Source organism: Podarcis bocagei, assembly GCF_964188305.1.
Source record: "Podarcis bocagei genome assembly, chromosome: 15".
NCBI classification, from domain to species: Eukaryota; Metazoa; Chordata; class Lepidosauria; order Squamata; family Lacertidae; genus Podarcis; species Podarcis bocagei.
In genome coordinates, this window is record NC_138141.1 from 4862878 (window position 1) to 4881915 (window position 19038).

The 19038-nt window shown below is 47.2% G+C and overlaps 1 protein-coding gene across 2 annotated transcripts in view; it reads left to right on the forward strand.

The window, feature by feature from the left end:
• Positions 1-290: 290 nt before the first annotated feature.
• The window catches only part of DPYSL2 (dihydropyrimidinase like 2), an 87845-nt gene continuing 69097 nt past the window's right edge, over positions 291-19038 (forward strand). The window contains exon 1 of one of the 2 annotated variants that reach the window (XM_081171669.1): positions 291-963. In XM_081171669.1, the coding sequence (XP_081027795.1) occupies positions 592-963 (372 nt within the window). In that variant the 5' untranslated portion in view covers positions 291-591. The remainder of the gene's footprint in view (positions 964-19038) is intronic. The other variant, XM_081171670.1, reaches the window with a different exon arrangement.

Here is a 19038-nt window from a genome sequence, read left to right on the forward strand (position 1 = left end):
CAGACACACCTTCCAGCTTCCTCCCCACCACTTGTGGAAGCTGCAGTGCACCCAGGGATCCACTCCCCCTTTCCCACCAGCTGATCCAGTCCATTTGCCAATTTCGTTTGTCACATCACTTCCGGATCAATTCCCAGTTTCTGCTGCAGAGTGAGTGAGGCTTTTTTAAAATAAAAAAAACCCTCTCTCTGCTTTGCCTGTCCCCTCCCCCTTCACATCATCCTCATCGTCATTTGGATGCTGCTGAGAACTTAAGCCCACCCCTCCCGGCTGCACTGCTACTGACAGTCTCTCCCCCCTCGCCTCCTTCCCTCCCCTGATCGCCTCTCAACTTTGCATCGCCTTCAGCCTTCCAGCTGCTGCCCTCCACCTCGCCCCACGAGCAGCCCGCCCTCCTCTCTATGAAGGCGGCCAGCAGTACAAAGGCTCGGCTTCTCCACCGCCCAGGCGTCCAGCCCTTGCTCGCCTCTGCAAGCCGCTAGCGCCAGCCGCCGCCGCTTCCCCTGCCTCCAGGGCCAGAGCCGGAGCTCCGATCGGGAAGAGCTTTGCCTTTCGCAGCGAGACCCGACCCGGGGGGAGAGCGAGGGAGCCATGGCCGAGAAGAGGCAGTCGGGCAAGCCCACCGAGGACGAGGAGGAAGTTCCAGCCTTCTTCAAGAACCTGGGCTCCGGAAGCCCCAAGCCCCGGCAGAAATTCTGTGGCATGTTCTGCCCCGTGGAAGGCTCCTTGGAGAACAAAACCATCGACTTCGATTCCCTCTCGGTAGGACGCGGTTCCTTCTCCTCCTCCTCGGGCGGCAGGATCGTGGCCAAGCAGAAGGACGTGGCCCACCTCGGAGCGGATGCTCAGTCCCATTATTCCTGGCAGAGCAGGAAGGGAGGGGAACCATCTGTTGATTTCGGGAGGAAGGTGGAGATCCGGAGAGCCACGGGCAAAGAGGCTTTGCAGAACCTGAACGACAAGGTGAGAGGTCTTTTTTGGTGCGGGGACCTGAGACCCAGTTGATCTTGGGCTCGCTTTTTCACCGGGGGCAGACAAAGTAAACGGGGAGGGGAACCGTGCTCAGACTGTCCCCATCGACAGATCGTCAGGGAGGTGATTCTGCTCTTTAGGGTGTGAGTGTGGCACGTGTGAGGCTGCAGCAACCTTCCATCCCAGCCCCGCCACCCGTTTCTTTCAAGCTGGCAGACTTTTTCCTCCTTTTCTGCCTTAGGCATTTCCCGAGCAGTGGTATAATAAGGAAGCCCCACCCATCTGATGCAGGTTCCAAGGCTGTAGGGAGTCAATTGCCAGACAAAGATGCTCACTGGCAAGCAAAGCAAAACAAAAGCAAAACGAAACGAAACGAAAACAGCTACATTTGCAGATTGTGTGGACTAGGATCCTCTGCCTGCTTTGGAACTCTCCCAGACTCAGGTCATTTTGAAGGCTTTGCCTTTAAACAGGGATTGGGAGAGTCAGGGCCAAACTGGTCTCTGTCTGGCCCTTGGAACACTCCCCAAGCCACACCCCTCACGAGCCATGCTACACACCCTCCTTGGGTGTTTTTGCTTGTTTGGAATGTCCCTTAGAAGTCTGATAATGACTTTTGTTTGCCCTGATGGAGAATGGAGAGGGGTGAGAATAGTGTGTTGAAACTAGTGCATTGTACAAAGGTAACATTAAATTAATTGCTCCACCCTCTGGCCCTGGAAGGCTGCCCAGAACGGAATGTGGTCCATGGACTGAAAAAATCCCCCATCCCTGCTTTAAGAACTTGAGCTGAACTTGTGTTAGTCCAGAGAGAACCTTTCTTTGGGTGCACCTGGAGCAGTCAGTCTGTTAGGTAAATGGGATATTTGCTCCAAATCACAAATTACAGCACTGTTCCAATTCTGAGCCAGTGCTGGTCTGTCTGGTCTGACTACCTGTAGGCCTGGTCCCAAAGGGAAAGATGTACTTTGGAAGCTGTCATATTGAATCAGACCCCTCATCCAACCGGTTCAGTGCTGTCAACACTGACTGGCAGCAGCTCTCCAGGACTTTCAGCAGATGTATTTTCCAACCCAACTTGGACACTCTGGGGATGGAATCCAGTGTGGTTGCTGTTAGTAATATAATAATAATAATTAATAATAATAATAAATATTATTTATACCCCACCCATCTGACTGGGTTTCCCCAGCCACTCTGGGCGGCTCCCAACAGAATATTAAAAATACAATAAAACACCAAACATTAAAAACTTCCCTAAACAGGGCTGCCTTCAGATGTCTTCTAAAAGTCAGGTAGTTGTTTATTTCCTTGACACCTGACATCTGGAAGGGCGTTCCACAGGTGGGCGCCTCTGCCTGGTTCCCTGTAATCTCACTTCTCGCAGTGAGGGAACCGCCAGAAGGCCCTTGGAGCTGGACCTCAGTGTCTGGGCTGAACAATGGGGGTGGAGCATAGGCGCCGACTCCATGGGGCTTGAGGGGGCCCGAGCCCCCTCAAAAATTCGTTTGGGGGGGCTCTGCCCCCCCAATAATCTCCGGCGCCCCTCCAGCAGAGCGCCATCGCCGCCCCTCCCCCAGCCCAAAATGCACAGGGTCGGGCTGCATGCCTCCTGCCCTCCCTTCCGAGCAAAAGCTCCACCCAATTTCCGCTCCGGAGCTGATAATAGGCGCAGCACGCTCTCCCCTATTCGCTCACGAGGAGGCGGTGCCACTTTATTTGCATATTCATGAGCTTATTTATTATTCATGAGCTTTCCCGGGCCCCCCCAATATTTTTTATAAGTCCGCGTCCCTGGGGTGGAGACACTCCTTCAGGTATACTGGGCCAAGGCCATTTAGGGCTTTAAAGGTCAGCACCAACACTTTGAATTGCGCTTGGAAACGTATGGGTCACCTTCAAAGGTAGCCCCACATAGAGTGCATTGCAGTAGTCCAAGTGGGAGATAACTAGAGCATGGAGCACTCTGGCGAGAGAGTCTGCGGGCAGGTAGGGTCTCAGCCTGCGTACCAGGTGGAGCTGGTAAACAGCTGCCCTGGACCCAGAGTTAACCTGCGCCTCCATGGACAGCTGTGAGTCCAAAATGACTCCCAGGCTGCACACCTGGTCCTTCAGGGTCACAAGTCACCCCATTCAGGACCAGGGAGTCCTCCATACCCACTCACCCCTGTCCCCCCTAAGCAGTACTTCTGTCTTGTCAGGATTCAACCTCAATCTCTTAGTCACCATCCATCCTCCAGCTGCCTCAAGACACTCACATAGGACCTTCACCACCTTCACTGGTTCTGATTTAAAAGAGAGGTAGAGTTGGGTGTCATCTGCATACTGATGAACACCCAGCCCAAACCCCCTGATGATCTCTCCCAGCGGCTTCATATAGATGTTAAAAAGCATGGGGGAGAGGACGGAGCCCTGAGGCACCCCACTTGATAGGTAGGGTAGAATTGGGGGGCAGAAGTACAGGGCCCCCATCAGCAGAGACAGCATGGAGGGACTAAGGGCACAGGAGAGCCGACTTACTACATTTTGAAGTGAGTGAAGTACTCACCATAGGAAGATGAGCCACCCAGACCATTTGGCCCAGAGCCTAAAATTTCCTGACTGCATTACTGATTGATGCAGTAATGAAACTCACTCCATGCAAAACAGGCATCTGACGCTGAGAGACAGCCCTTCCCTTACAAAAACCTAGTTCCCCTGCAGCTGGCCCTAGAGCAAAAGACATTGGACATTGTTCTATTGATTTCAATAGGGAATGAGTGGGTAGCAGTTTCAGTCTGAGGCCCACATACCCCCATGGACAACCCCCAGCGGGCCACATGCTTCAGGTGGGCGTGGCCAGAGACAAAAGTGGGTGGAGCAAAGGATGAAATACTTAGCTTTGCACAGTAAGCTACATTCCACCCATGCAAAATATGTCATGTTTCCACACACACACACACAGTTCTTCATCCAGGCATGCTAGAGTCTTTGACACCAACAGTTAAGCACTTAAAGAGTGGGTAGAACAGGACCAATGAGGGGAGTGGCATGGGGAAATGTTGTGGTCCAGGGAGAGTCCTGAGGGCCAGATACAGATGCCCAGAGAGGTACATTTGGCCCCCAGCCCTGAGGATCCCCTCCTCTGCTATAGGATTTAGGGTTCTTATCTTATACAAGCACATGGCTTGATGGAATAGGTTGTGGGATGTGAATGATGGTCTCAATAATGAGAGAGGTGATGTAGAGCCATCTCAGTACCTTAGGTGAAAAAAATCTGTCCACCTTCACTTGCAAACCTTCAAAGGTGTCATACATAAAGACCAGGGAAATATAATATATGATGATGTACAAAAAATGTTGTGTGTTTCTTAGCACCTCTTGGTCAATCCAAGCCCCTCCATGAGAAAGCAGTGCATCCCCTGCCTAGGTAGGGGAGAAGAAGAGAAGGTGGAGAAAATGGAGAGAAAGATTTCTCCTCTACAATAACACTCAGGGGTATCCAGTAGATCTGGGACATAGAAAAAGGAGGAGTCATTTCACACAATGTACAAGTAACTTCCAGAATTCATTCCCGTAAGACATGGGGATGACCACTTGCTAGGATCGCTTTAAAAGTGGATTAGGCAAACTTAAAGATGAAATATTTATATCAACAGTTATTAGTCAAGACAGTGATGTAGAACCTCAATGACCAGAGGCAGTGTATCTCCAACAGTTGCGGGGAAGAAGATCTCTGTTAGCTCAGCCAATAAACAACTATCCTGTCCAGAATCCCAATTCTCACAGTGACCAACTAGATTCCTATGGGAAGCCTGAAAGCAGAACATGAGCACAACAGCACTGTCCCAATTTGTGATTTACAATAACTGGCGTTCAGCCTCCATATCCTAACTGGAGGCTCCCATGAAGAATCTGGCTGGCCCCTGTGGGAAGTAGGATGGACCTTTGGTCTTATCTGGCAAGGGTCGCTGGTTATGGTTTGAGCAAGCCATTTTTAAGGGGCTCCCAAAATGGGGTGGGGAGGGGGTGGGAATTAATAACTCCTTATTTAATAATCACTCAACTGTCAGAAATCCTGCCTGCTGCAAGTAGAGGCAGCCAAGGCATATGTTGACCACTACGTATGTTTATCCCTTTTTCTGTACCATTTCATTTTCTTTTTATGGCAACGGTTATAAAAAGAAGCAGGTCTTCCCTTTTTGCAAACACATATTTGAGGCACAGTTCTGGCTGGCTGTGAACAGTTGCTTTCTAAGAGCAATATATAAGCAACTTCAAACAAGCTTCTCCGGGATGTCAGCCAAGGGATATTGCCACACTCTGCATTTTCCTTTGCCATTAAAGAGCTCACATTTGCAGCTTTGAAGATCAGAAGCAGCTAAGTCTACCCAGCAACTAACAGACTTTCCGTTTCAAAGCAGAAAGTGGCTTTTTGTGTACTTCCGCTTGCACAGCAGCTACAATCTCTTTAGGTAGCATCTAAGGAATGTGGCTGATGCACCACTTTGTTAGATATTACACAATTGCAGCTCCCCTAAGTGCTTGAATTTTCAGGAGTCACCAGCTCAGCTTATCACCTCAGAGAAAACCCCTATCCTCTCTGTGGAAACCAAATGACAAGTTCACAAACTCTATTTTTAAAGCACACACACAAAAATTTTGTGTGTGAATGAGGGCCATACTAAATGTGACACCATTCATGCAAGTAGTATGATTAAAAAAAAAAGGGGGGGTGAGGATCTGCCCAGGGGTCAGATCCAGGACTGGCCCACCCTCCATAGGCCCTCCTACCTGTCAATCACCTGATGTTATATGGTGATTCAAATTTTATGCTGGTAGCAGGCACAGGTTCAGATATGATCTTAGTGCTGTAGACCCACAGTGCTAAGATTGGACATGAGTCATTGCTTGCCAACTTGGACTGGCTCCCCATTTGTATGAATGGGCAGCCGTGCCATCAGGGCAGGTACGAAGACCCCCAAACATAATAAGGTTGGCTTAGGACATTTTGAAGTAAGTGAATAATAATAACCATTGTCAACTAAAGAGCCCTCCGAATAAGGCCATTAAGTTTCGGGCATCAATACCATTAAGCCCAGAGTCTAAAATGTCCTACCTGCAGGGGGACAAAGTGTCAAACCCCCCCTCCCCCACCAAAGTCCTAATATAGACCAAGCCTCATCTAACTCTTGTAAAGAGCCATTCCACTATTGCTAATTGTGTGAATGGCATCACATTTAATTTATTCCAAGACAAACATTTATTTGAAACTGCAGAGAAAACTGTTTATCCTGTCAGTCCATTGATCCATCTATGTCATGACTGTCTACATTGACTGGCATTGACTCTCCAGGATTTTATATGATGGGCATTCCTACCTGGAGATGTTGGGAATTGAACTTGGGATATTCTGCATTAACCAGAGACCCAGGATTGGCTGCAGGTCCCTATCAATTGTGTACTTGGGCATTAACTTAGATTTTCTGCCACAAAATGTGTATGTCAATTGTACTTGGAGCCTTGTACCTGTGTGGAGCCTGTTTCCAATCCTATGACAGTTTTGCACTGGTAAACTTAGCTCCTTCTCCATCCAGGTGCAACATTAAACTGGAATGCTGAAACACCAGCAGAGAATTATTCATCACTACGGCTGAGCACACATTTATAGTGTGGGGACAGGCCTGGGGGTCAACTGTGGCCCTCCAGGCTTTTCTATCCAGCCCTTGGGACTCTCCCCAGGCTAAACCCTTTATTGGCCCTAGTTTGCACCCTCCTCGATTATATTTGACTGGCTAGAATGTGTCCATGGATTCTAATCGTGCTTTTTGCTTGCCCAGGCAAAATATAGAGGGTGTATGCAAGTGTGTGTCAAAACTATCTTACAGGTAAAATGTGCATGCTCTGCTCTGCTCACTTGTTGTCTATGACCTCCTGCCCACCACTAGCAAGTATCCACCCAATACTGCCTGGAAGATAATGCTGCCCTCGAGCTGCGCTAGTGATTTGATAAGGGTGATTCTGCCTCTGATAAACGCTTCCAAGCCCAGGCATAACTCCTTTTTAGCTGAGTGTCATTCACTTGGCTTTGGGCTCATAGAGAATTTCTTTGCTCCCTTACTGTTGGCCTTCTCTGGCAGTCATGCCCCATTCCTTGATCTTTCAGCATTGGGTTATATTTTACTCACAGTGGCAACATCACTTACGCTCCCTCCTCTCCACCATGCAACTAAATGAGTGCATGCCACAGAAGAGGGTGGGAAAGCTGTGATAATCCAGAAGTTGCTAGACACTGGTCAGAGATTATGGAAGTTACAGTCCAACAACATCTGGAAGGGCTTCCCCTCCATGATACAGGAGCACCACATGAGGTCTATCATATGCAGCCAGTGGGACTCTCCTCCCACTTGGGTGCTGGTGGTGGGGAAAGATAACACAAAGCACAAATCAAAGCACCAAGAGCACATGCCTCTGCATGCGGTATCTTATGTGGCACATACTATTAAGTGCCTGACAAGTGCCTGTACATTTCTCGCTCAAATGAGTGAGGTTGCCACTGTGACTAATGTATGTACTAAGACTCTTGATTGCCAAGCTGTTGACCCCTACTGCCACAAGGGATGTATGAATATTCAGATGTAGGATTTATTGTGTGAATTTCATTGGTTGCAATGCTAGCACTTCTGCCCAATTTCTAACATTCCTTTTACAGTAGAGTACCTGTTGCATTATGGAACTATGACTTTTTGACTAATGTACTGCAATGTCGTGCTAATTTTTAAACAGTGGGAAAGAACTGGGACACCACCCCAATTTTCATCATGTGAAATTACAACACAAAATGCCCGTGATTTTCCAAGTTTACAGGGTTGCATGTGGACTTTTTCTGGAAACAATTTAACACAGAAATGAGCACTAAATTTCCATTAGATTCCACTAGATTTCTAGAAGTGGCTTTTACACCATGTGTGATATAAAAGAAGAGAAAATTTACAGGCAAGAAAAAGTTGCAAAGACTGAATAAAGTGCTGTCTGAATGCAGGCTTCAGCAATTTCAGTTTCTCTTTCTCATTTTTCTAATATCAAATTCAGTTCTCTAAATTTCCACATCAGATTGAGATTTTTTTGTGGGTGTGGGGATCCTCATGAAAATTCATAAGCATTTTGGTGCGAATTTCTTCAAATATACACATTTTTGCAAAACAATTTCCCCTAATATAATACAATTTAATACATTATTTTACCAATACATGCATCTATATGCACACTTTAAATCCTGGGATCCCGGACTAGCACCCCTTGCAATTTACACATGCTTTAACATTCATAGATAACTATATGGATGGTTAAGGAAATACATCAGTAGCTTAAAAAACAGGACAGGTTTCCACATTTTTCCTGTGAGCAGGAGATATTTAAATTCATATTTTCAGTCCATTTGTAGCACACCATCTACACTTCCAAATGTAATATTTTATACTGGGAGAAATCAGGATGGTCAAAGCTTCAAGTATATTAAAAATCAACCATACTCCGCCTGCAGTCGTAATGTTGCAAGGTGGTTGACGTAAAAGAGTTTGTTGCATAAGAGGGTGAAGAACTCAGAATTCATTAACAACTTGTAGAATGGTGGGAGATTGAGCAATGATTAGGGGTTGTACTACCACTACCAACAAACAATAAATATCTAGTCGAGTCTACACTATGTTCAGTTTTAATGTGCACACATTTTTTATGTGAATTGTTTAATGTTCTTGTAAATGCCTAGCTATTGAATCCTGATATAGTACTTCATCCCCTCCCCACCCCGGCTTTCTCATGAGTTCTCATCTTGTTAACGGTTCGGGTATTTAGTGATAGCAAATCAGTGTATTAGTAGAAGGAATAATAATGTTTCGCCTTTAAGAAAAGGGAGTGCCTTTCCCTTTTCTAGACCTCACGGCAGGCAGGGAAATGAAGGCACAGTAATATTCTAGTTTCTGTTGGCTCTACCCAGAGCGGTGGGAAACTCCCTCTCTCCTTTGCAACCTAGTTCAGTTTATTTATTTATTTTATTTATTGAATTTATATACAGTGGTACCTCGGGTTAAGTACTTAATTCGTTCCAGAGGTCTGTTCTTAACCTGAAACTGTTCTTAACCTGAAGCATCACTTTAGCTAATGAGGCCTCCTGCTGCTGCTGCCGTGCCGCCAGAGCACGATTTCTGTTCTCATCCTGAAGCAAAGTTCTTAACCTGAAGCACTATTTCTGGGTTAGCAGAGTCTGTAACCTGAAGCGTATGTAACCTGAAGCGTATGTAACCTGAGGTACCACTGTACTACCCTATATCCAGAGGTCTCAGGGTAGTTCACAGAAAAGATCGCAATATATAAAATCAAAATAAGAACAGTAACCCAATAACACCGCCCCCCCCCGCCCAAGTCAAATTTTAAAAGGGTATAGGATGTCCATCAGGTCAACCAAAGGCCTGGTTAAAAAGGAACATTTTTGCCTGGCACCTAAATGTGTAGAATGAAGGCATCTGGTGAACCTCCCTGGGGAGAGCATTCCACAAATGGGGAGCCACTGCAGAGAAGGCCCCGCTCTCGTGTTGCCACCCTCTGGACCTTTTGAAGAAGAGGCACACGAAGGAGGGCTTCAGAAGATGATCTCAAGGTCCGGGTAGTTTAGTTCTTGCAAGCCCAGGAAGAGGAATAAGCTCACTCGTTCTCCACCAAGGAATCCATAGAGAACTCTATAGAGAACTTCATAAAGAGCTCCCTAACCACATTCATTCAGAGCCAAAAGAACAGCCTACTGGAATGTGAGTAAATACCTCTACATGTGCCCTGTGAGCTTCAATAAAATAAATGTCTGAGAGCTTTGTAGACTTTTGTTTATATTATCCAGACTGAGAGAAGTCTCAGGATGGAGCATTAACCATTTCTCCTCCATTGTTCATATTCTGATTACCTTCACAGTCCACTTCAGAAGTTTATTGCTGCAATAAACCAGCTTTCATATCATTTAACCACTCTGGATCCCTTTCCCCCTTTCATGAAACAGATTTTCAGGCCCAGGGTCCAAATGCAGCCATCCAGGTTTCTCTATCTCCGCCATCGGACCATCCACTCCACCTCCCCAACCACACCTGCTTTGTTTCAAACCCAGCTTTACTGTTTTTGCATTTTGGAATGTGTCTTAGAAGTTTGAGAACTGCTTTTGTTTGCTTGGATGGAGAATAGAGAAGAGTGTGAGGGTGTGTGAGTCACTTTGAAAGGTGAGAAAGACTTGGCTTCAAGCCCATCCGAAAAGGAAAAATGTTCCTTTGCTCACATGGTTCAACTGCAAACTGCGTGGGCAAAAGAAATGAGGATGTAGCTGCTGCTGGTCAGCTGTGGCTGCAAATACTGCTTCCTTGGCTCTTGTGATTTTGCCTGCATCGAGAATATTTGCTACATGGCAAATATTCAATAATGTGGCACTGAAGGAGGGCAACCCTGCTGCATCATAACAGCCAGGCAGATGGATAAGGGAGGAGGCATTCTATCAAGTAAATAGACCTTTCCAAGGATTTTGCATATCACAACAAGCATCTTTAACTTGGCTCAGCAAATTGAGAGCCAATGCCACACCTTCAAAACTGGTGCAATATGCTTTTGCAAAGTTGTCCTGATTAATAACCCAGTAGGAGGTGATATAAGGGACGCGGGTGGCGCTGTGGGTTAAACCACAGAGCCTAGGACTTGCCAATCAGAAGGTTGGAGGTTCGAATCCCCGCGACGGGGTGAGCTCCCGTTGCTCGGTCCCTGCTCCTGCCAACCTAGCAGTTTGAAAGCATGAAGTGCAAGTAGATAAATAGGTACTGCTCTGGTGGGAGGTAAACAGCGTTTCCATGCGCTGCTCTGGTTCGCCAGAAGCAGCTTAGTCACGCTGGCCACATGACCCAGTAGCTGTACGCCGGCTCCCTTGGCCAATAAAGTGAGATGACCGCCGCAACCCCAGAGTCGTCTGTGACTGGACCTAATGGTCAGGGGTCCCTTTACATTACCTTTAGGAGGTGATACAGAAAATAGAAGGGGTGGCTTTTGCTGCCTAATTCTAAGTCCGTGATTGGTCAGAGATGAATGGATGGAAGCAGTATGCAGTGAAAGCAAGGCAAATCTTTATTTTTCTTTTGCAACAGAGTTCCCTCCCCTCCTTGCAAGGAGGTAAGGGAGACCCAGAACAAAAGTGTGCAAACCCCTTTAAAGACTTTTGAAATTGCCCACCCCTTGGCCAAATACCACCCAAAAAGTATTGTACATACATCACAGGAGATGGTATTTCACAGATATTTGAGTGTTGCTTTTCTCCTGTCTACCAGGATACCTGACCATTCTATTGAGATGGTAAATACTTTAGTTCCTGAATTTTTTATTTACAAATTTATACCTATTGACAGTTCCCTCAGCTTAGCAGAAACTTGCCAGACTGGATTTGCAGGGAGGAGTAAACTCCCTAGATTCCAGGCCATTTTGTTAATGCAACTCAAATGACAATTGGAAAGTTTCCCCATTTGTTTCCTCCTACTGCAGAGGAATATTTGAGGTCATTTTGGGACCAAATCAGACAGAACACATAGCATTAGTCTAGTAGGAGGAGGTGGCAGAACCTGGCGGGGGGGGGGCGGCTCCCTATGATTTGTTTGCAAAGCATTTTGAGGATAAAATCACTTCCATCTACTGGGATTTTGACTTGGTTGTTACAGAATCTGAAGGGGTGTCCAGAGCGCTGTCTAGCCTCGTTGCGTTGGATGAGTTTCAGTTGGTAAGGCTTGAGGATGTGGACAAGGTGCTCGGATCAGTCAGGGTGACCCTGATAAAAACTAGCAGGAAGAGAACAGTTGGCTAGGCCAGGGGGAGTCCCTACCTGCTTGAATGAGGCTGTGGTAAGAAGCTCACCCTAGGTTTGGAAAATCTTAAGTAACTACTGGTCAGTTGCCAATCTCCCGTCCTTGGGCAAGGTTCTTGAGTGGGTGATTGTAGACCAAATCTAGGCACTCTAGGAGAAAACTGGTTTTCTAGATCCATTTCATTTGGGGTTTTAGCTAAGTTTTGGCACAGAAACGACTTTGGTCGTCCTGTATGATGACCATTGTCAGGAGAGAGACAGGGGCAACGTGTCCTGTTAATTCTCCTTGACCTCTCAGCAGATTTTGATACTTATCAACCTTGGTGATCCTCCTTCTGGACTGGCTAAGTTGCAGGTGGGTGGCACTGCTTTGTGGTGGTTCTGGTCATACTTGAGTAGTTGTTCCCAGAGGGTGATGCTTGGGGAGTGCCCTTTGGCCCAATGTGTTTCTCAGGTTTTTATCTCCTGTGCTGTTTCACATCTACATGAAACAGCCCAGGAGGGGTCATCCAGAGTTTTGGAGTACATTGTCAGCAATATGCTGATGATGCACAGCACTACTTCTTTTTATCTGCAGGTGTGGAAGTGGATGTGCTGGACTGGACTGTTGTTTTGCCTTGTTAATGGACTGGATGAGGGCCAACAAACTGAAGCTCAATTCAGATAAGACTGAGGCACTGTCACTGGGCAGTTCCCTGGACTGGATGGATGAGAGGTTGCCTGCTCTTGATCTGAAGGAGCAGGTACGTGGCTTGAGGGTACTTCTACATTCATTGTTGTCACTTGAGCTTCCGCTGGCCTTCCATCAGCTTTGGCTGGTGGTCCAACTGCATCTCTATGGAGCTAACTTCTGTTCTCTATGCTCTGGTAACCTCTAAGGTATATTACTGCAGTGGCGTAGCATGGGGGTGCAGGGGGGTGCAACATCTGGGGGCGCGCGCTCGCACTCTCAGCTCTCTGCCCCTACCTGGCTCACTCACTCTCTCTCACTGCAGTGCTGGCTGTGCGAATCCGATCTGAGCCGCTGGGTCGCTGCCCACTGTGGAGGGGGTGGGTGCCAGGCGTGCAGTGTGGAGAGAGAGCGAGGGACTATCTGAGGGAGGGACAGTGCAGCGGCCGCCCAGCGCAGCGCTGAGCGCGGGAGAGAACCACACCAGGCCAGACCAGGCAGCAGCAAGAAGAAGCTGGCAGCGGCGGCAGGTTAGGGGTTAGGGGGCGCAAATTACTTGCCTTGCCCCGGGTTAGGGGGTGCAAATTACTTGCCTTGCCCCGGGTGCTGACAACCCACGCTACGCCGCTGTATTACTGCAACATGTTATACATGGGGCTGACTCTGAAGATCATTTGGAAACTTCAACTGATGAAGGCAAGACAGTTTGAGCATGTCACACCGATCCAGGCCCAACTGCACTGGCTGCCAATTACTTTCTGGGCCCAGTTCAAAGTACTGGTTATGACCTATAAAGCCTTAAGGAGCTCAGAACCACAATACATCAAGGACTGCCTCTCTCCATATGAACCTACCGGGATCCTGAGATCATCATCTGAGGCCCTTCTTCATGTGCCTCCTCCACGTGAGGTCCAGAGAGTAGCAACATGAGAACAGGCCTTTTTCTGCAGTGGCTCCCTGTTTGTGGAATGCTTTCCCCAGGGAGGGTCACCTGGTGCCTTCATTACATATATTTAGGCACCAGGTGAAAATGTTTCTTTATTACCAGGCCTTTAGTTGATTAAACCATAGATGGCTTTTTAAATGTTTGTGAGAAGGGGGTTATTGGCTTGTTTTTCTTTTTATTATGTATTTTGTTCTCTCATTTTGTATTTTTGTGTTGTAAAATGCCCTGTGAACTTACAATGAAGGGTGGCATACCAAACAAACAAACAAACAAACAAACAAACAAACAAACAGGTTGCAGCAACTTCTGTATGGAAACAAAGTTAACACATTTGGGGCTTTTTAGTTTGGAGGAAAGTTCATGACTACAGAGGGAAATGATAAAAGGTAAAGGTAAAGGGACCCCTGACCATTATAGGCATATATAAAATAAGAGGGATGGGTGGCGGACACATTGTGCTCCTTCTGGGTTAGATTGTCCACTTTTTGTACCCACCCTTCACTCAGTTCTCACCTATGGCTCCTAGAAGCTGTCACCATGCGAGTCAGTGGGTCTCAAACTCTATGTGAGTTAGGGAGGTCCCCTGCCTGTGAACAATGGCTTTGGCAGATGGAGCAGACAAGACCAATAGTGGGCCCAACTGTTAAGAAGGCAGTTTCTGCATGCGCTGTTGAGGGAAATGAGGGGCAGATGGGGCTTGTCAGCCTGGGAAGGTAGCCCAGCTAGGAGAAGGAAAACTATGATCCTGACCCTCTGCTGTCATTGGTTCCATACTCTCCAACATTTCTCATATGAAAATAGGGACGTCCCATTCCATAATGATAATTTTACTATTTATACCTCACACATCTTAATGTGTAATGGAGAGAGCTTCCCTCTTCTGCATTGGAATCACTGCAAGGAATATGATTAGCATCAGTCTGTGTTGAAGTTGTCAGCAGGTCTATGCATCTAACGTTTTACAGTCAAATGCTACCACTGCTCAGGGGCGCCAACTTGCCCCCCACATTGAGGAGGCGAGGTCATGGGATGTGTTAGGTTACACATTTATGCCCTCCAGGCCCAGAAAAGAATAAAAGAATGCAACATAGACCCCTGGGGTTGGCAGACAGTATACAACCTCTGGATTGGCTATGGCTGCAATCCTGTAGACAACGGAGTCTGCATTGTAAGTCTGGTATAATATTGGAAACTTTTCCTTTTTTTGTTTTGGAAAAAAAATATAAATGCAAACAGAAGATTTGAAGAATCACAATTTTAAAAAAATTAAGATCTATTTTTAAAAAAACAAATAAATAGTATTATGCATTTAACTTTGACCAAATTTAGCTAAATTAACCAAAGTTGAAGAAGGAGAAGAAGACAAAAACAAGATCCAAGAATATAGCATAATCATTGACAACAGGAAAAAATACAATAAAACAATTCTGGGATCCTTTGTCCCTTTTCTAGGGAACACAGCATGGTAACAACAGTGCTCAAGCGATGCAGGTTTGCGAACACACACAGTTTTCAGGTCTTTTTGGCCTGGCCCTGACATATGAGCTGCAATTTAAAAGATAATTGTCTAGATCAATGTTACAGGATGGAACAGGTGTCTTAAGTGCTTCACTGCACTTTCCAAATGTTTGAAAATGAAATAAAAAAGCTGCCAAGTTTTGGCATGATGAACTAGCACCAAGGCTGATCCACATCGCTGGGCACTTGCTGAGGCCCCAGTAGGTCCCACTGCCAATTTCCGGAGCTTCCTGGACATGAACCTCCTCCTCCTCCTCCTTGTTGTTTCTGGCTGATGTCCTGACAGTTCTAAGTGGAGAGAAGGAGCAATAGCCACTTCTCTCTCTCTCTCCCCCCCCCCCTCTGGTGGGTGAAGAGATTTTGCTTACATAAGAGGTGGGGAAACTTTGGCCCTCCAGATGTTGTTGAACAACAACTCCCATCAGCTGCTGCAAGCACGTTCAGTGGGTAGGGATGATGGGTGTTATTGTTCAGCAACATCTGGAGAGCCTAAGGTTCCCCACACCTGGCTTAGAGCGAGAAGCGAAAGATTGGTCAGTGGCAACAGCAAGGAGGTGGCCCGGACAAGGAATGCAGTGGAACTTACTTCTGTGTAGACATGTTGTAAGAGGCTGGAACTCGTTCACACATGCATATACATCACTTTGGGTCCCATCATCACTTGGTTACTCCACAAACAGTACCATACTTATCTGAATCTATGAACTCCACAGAAGAGCATTGTGTTTCAATCAACATCAGTGATTGTAGTGATTTAGAGATACTTTCTTACAAGAAACTTTGAGGCGGGAGCTTGGAGAACAGAGGTACCAGAGGTTTGAGGGAGCCTGATGCGACTTCACGCGCATGGCGTTGTGAGGAGCCAGGGGGTGGAGCTGAACTCCCTCTCAAAGTTGAGTGGGCCTGGCCCCCTCAAAAAATACATTCAGGGAGCCAAAACTGCATCGGCCCTAGGAATCGGCACCTGTGTTGGAGAATGGTGTGAAGGGATCATGCCTTCTGGTTGAAGGAGCTCCAACACAAAATTAGTTCATGTAACTGCTTGTTAATAAAAGAAACACGATGTTAACTCTTGCTTCAAGGTACCGAACCCAAACTTACTATGTGGCGTCAGAAGTGGAGGTCACAAGGCTTCTGAAGCCTACTTTTTCTAATTGCAAAGTGTTAGATTAGATACTTAGAAATAATCTTACGTAACACATCTGCTTCTGTAGAGGTGAGGCATCCAGCCTTGCCTTGCCGCAAAGTTGTTCGGTTGGGATTTTTAATATACAGTCATAACTCGGGTTAAAGTTGCTTCAGGTTGAGTGTTTTCGGGTTGCGCTCTGCGGTGACCCAGAAGTAACAGAACGTGTTACTTCCGGGTTTCACCACTTGCACATGCGCAGATGCTCAAAATGACTTCACGCGCATGCGCAGAAGCGGCAAATCGCGACCCACAGACGCGGGTTGCATTCACTTCAGGATGTGAACAGGGCTCCGGAGCGGATCCCGTTCACATCCAGAGGTACCACTGTACTTCAGCTGAGAAAATGGATGCTCAGCTGAGCAATTTGTGTGGGAAATTTCTGCCGTGCCCACCTTCCCTTGATGCCCTAGGTAAGCACGTGCTATGATTCTATGATTCTATTTTGCTTAATGGTTTATCCAGCCCTACTATGGGGCCTTTTCAGTTTGACATAGGGCCTTAGTATGCTTTCATCCAATCCTGATCTTGACTCTCCCCGGTCCACATCCATCACCAGTCCAGCTCTGCACCCTCCATGAGTCTTGCTTGCCTGGGTGGAGCATAGAGAGAGCTGTGTGAGTCTGTGAGCTACTGTATCACAGGCAGGGTGGGGGTGTTGCCTGGGCCAGCTTAAGGTGTGTAGGGTTATAGACAGGATAAACCTCAAAATTAATAACTGCTAGGATTTTGGTAATTTGTGGTATGATGGGAGAATGCAAGCTGCAAAGGAATTCCTGGGCTGGCTGGGGGAGCAGCAGACCTGTTAGCATTACAAGAAGGTGTTGATGGGTCATAGAAGGATCCTTTGGCCTGGGGAGTCAGATGTCACAAAGGTTGTGGGGGGGGGTAACTGTGTGTTTGAGGGGGCAGGAAAAGGGAGGCTTGAAGCAAGGCTTTCTGGGCAGAAGGAGGAGGAAGGAAGGCTGTGATCCATCTTTGAGGGAAGCAGCCTGAAGGGTACTTGTTCTTGCTGTAGGAGCTGGGCACCCCCCACGCAGACTGAAGGTGTAAATAGGCGAGTAAATCCTGTTTCTTAAAGCACCGTAGTCTCTGCTGTGTCTCTGCTCTCCAGAGGGGCACAGATCCTGTGTGTCTGCCCCATGCGCTCTTGCCATTGCTTGCCAGAGAGAGGGAGGGGCAGACACCAGGTTTTTGTAACAATATATACTCAGGGGTGCAGGAAGGGGGGGCGGGGTGCCCCAGGTGCCATCATGGAGGGGGGTGACAATTTATCAAGGAACAATTACTGCACTATTAGGGCGGTTCATAAACAACATTTTTTTTAAAAAAAAATGCCTTCTCCAAAGGTCTTATTTACTACACTAGGCATTATGAAACTTCATGCATATCATTTCATATCCTCCTCCATGAAAAGAGCTGGTTACTTGGCTGTTTTCCTATGTTGTGAAGGCTGAAATTTCCATTCAGGGAAGCAGGGTCAAGACTGGCCAGCTGGGTTGGGGGCGAAGGCAAGGCCAGGCCGAATCTCCTCAACCTAGTCTCCTTTTCCTCACCTAGGCGACTTTCCGGGCTGCCGGGGAAGCCTGCCAAGGCCGCTGCCTGGTCTGTGCACCCCCTTCGGGCCCTGATCCCCCTCCAGAAAGCCTCTTCTGCCCCCGAAAGTGGAGCGTGGGGGACCATGGCAGTGCTGCCGCCTCGTTTTGCCCACGTGTGGCGCCAGGAGGAGCAGCTCAGTGCCGCCTGGACACTCGGCAGGCCGGCCTCCCCTTTGCCCCCAGCCTCCCCTGCATGAAGCGAGGACCCCCAAAAGCAGTTGTGGAATTCAAAGAAGAGGAGAAAAAGCAGCAAAGCAATTCTGTGGCTAATTGAACAATTCCTTTAAATAGGGTCTATTCATGAAGTTCACACTTTGGACAACCAGTCTGATGCTTTTGCAGAAAAATATTCCTAGACACAAGACTTTTGTTATTTTTTAAGCCCTTTCAGCCTCCCATCTCGAGGCTAAGTACAGAAAACTGTACATTCCCACCCCTCTCCCCAGGGCCGGATTATTGACTTCTGTGTGCTTGCAGTGTATCTGGGTCTCCCTTGTATCTATTAGGGACTATTCTCTTGCCTTTCCTTTGATATCTATGCTACTGATTACCTCTGCTGTTTTAATTTTAGAAAAAGTGTTTAATTGAAAAAGGATCTGTACTATAGAAGAACAGTGGTAACAATACATTGAAGACAAGTAAATATTTTGGGGAGGGTGGTCCCAGAGCCCTAGTGCCCCCATCCCAAAGAGGATCAAATGGGCAGACTATTGGAGCTGGCTCCCTGCCTGTTACGTTACATGCGTGGAAACCTTTGTGGGGTTCAGTCTTCAAGCTGCTCCTGCGCACGCCTGACAAATCCGCCCCATTGTCAAAATTTACCTTTCCCCCCACCTCCGGTCTCCATTGTTGGGTGTCCTGGCTGAGGGGGAAAACAGAAGACGGATGGCCATGAGTCAGGGATGGTCTAGTTGAGATTCCTGCATTGCCCCAGGGGGTTGGCTAGATGACCCTCAGGGGTCCCCTCCTCCTCTACAATTCTCTGGTGCAGGCTTGTGCAGAGGTTTAGGTACAAGTTGGATGCAAGGGGTGCAAATGATTGCAGCCCATCTTATGCACTGTCGGCTAAGGAATAAGTCCCACTGATCCTGATGAGACTAGATTGCTGCTGTGCAGTCCTGTTTTTTAAATAAACATTTTCCTTTTCAGATAATACAGAGCATGATGAAATCACAATATATAAAACCTCCCCTTCAGTACATTGGTACCTCGGGTTAAGTACTTAATTCGTTCTGGAGGTCCGTTCTTAACCTGAAACTGATTTTAACCTGAAGAACCACTTTAGCTAATGGGGCC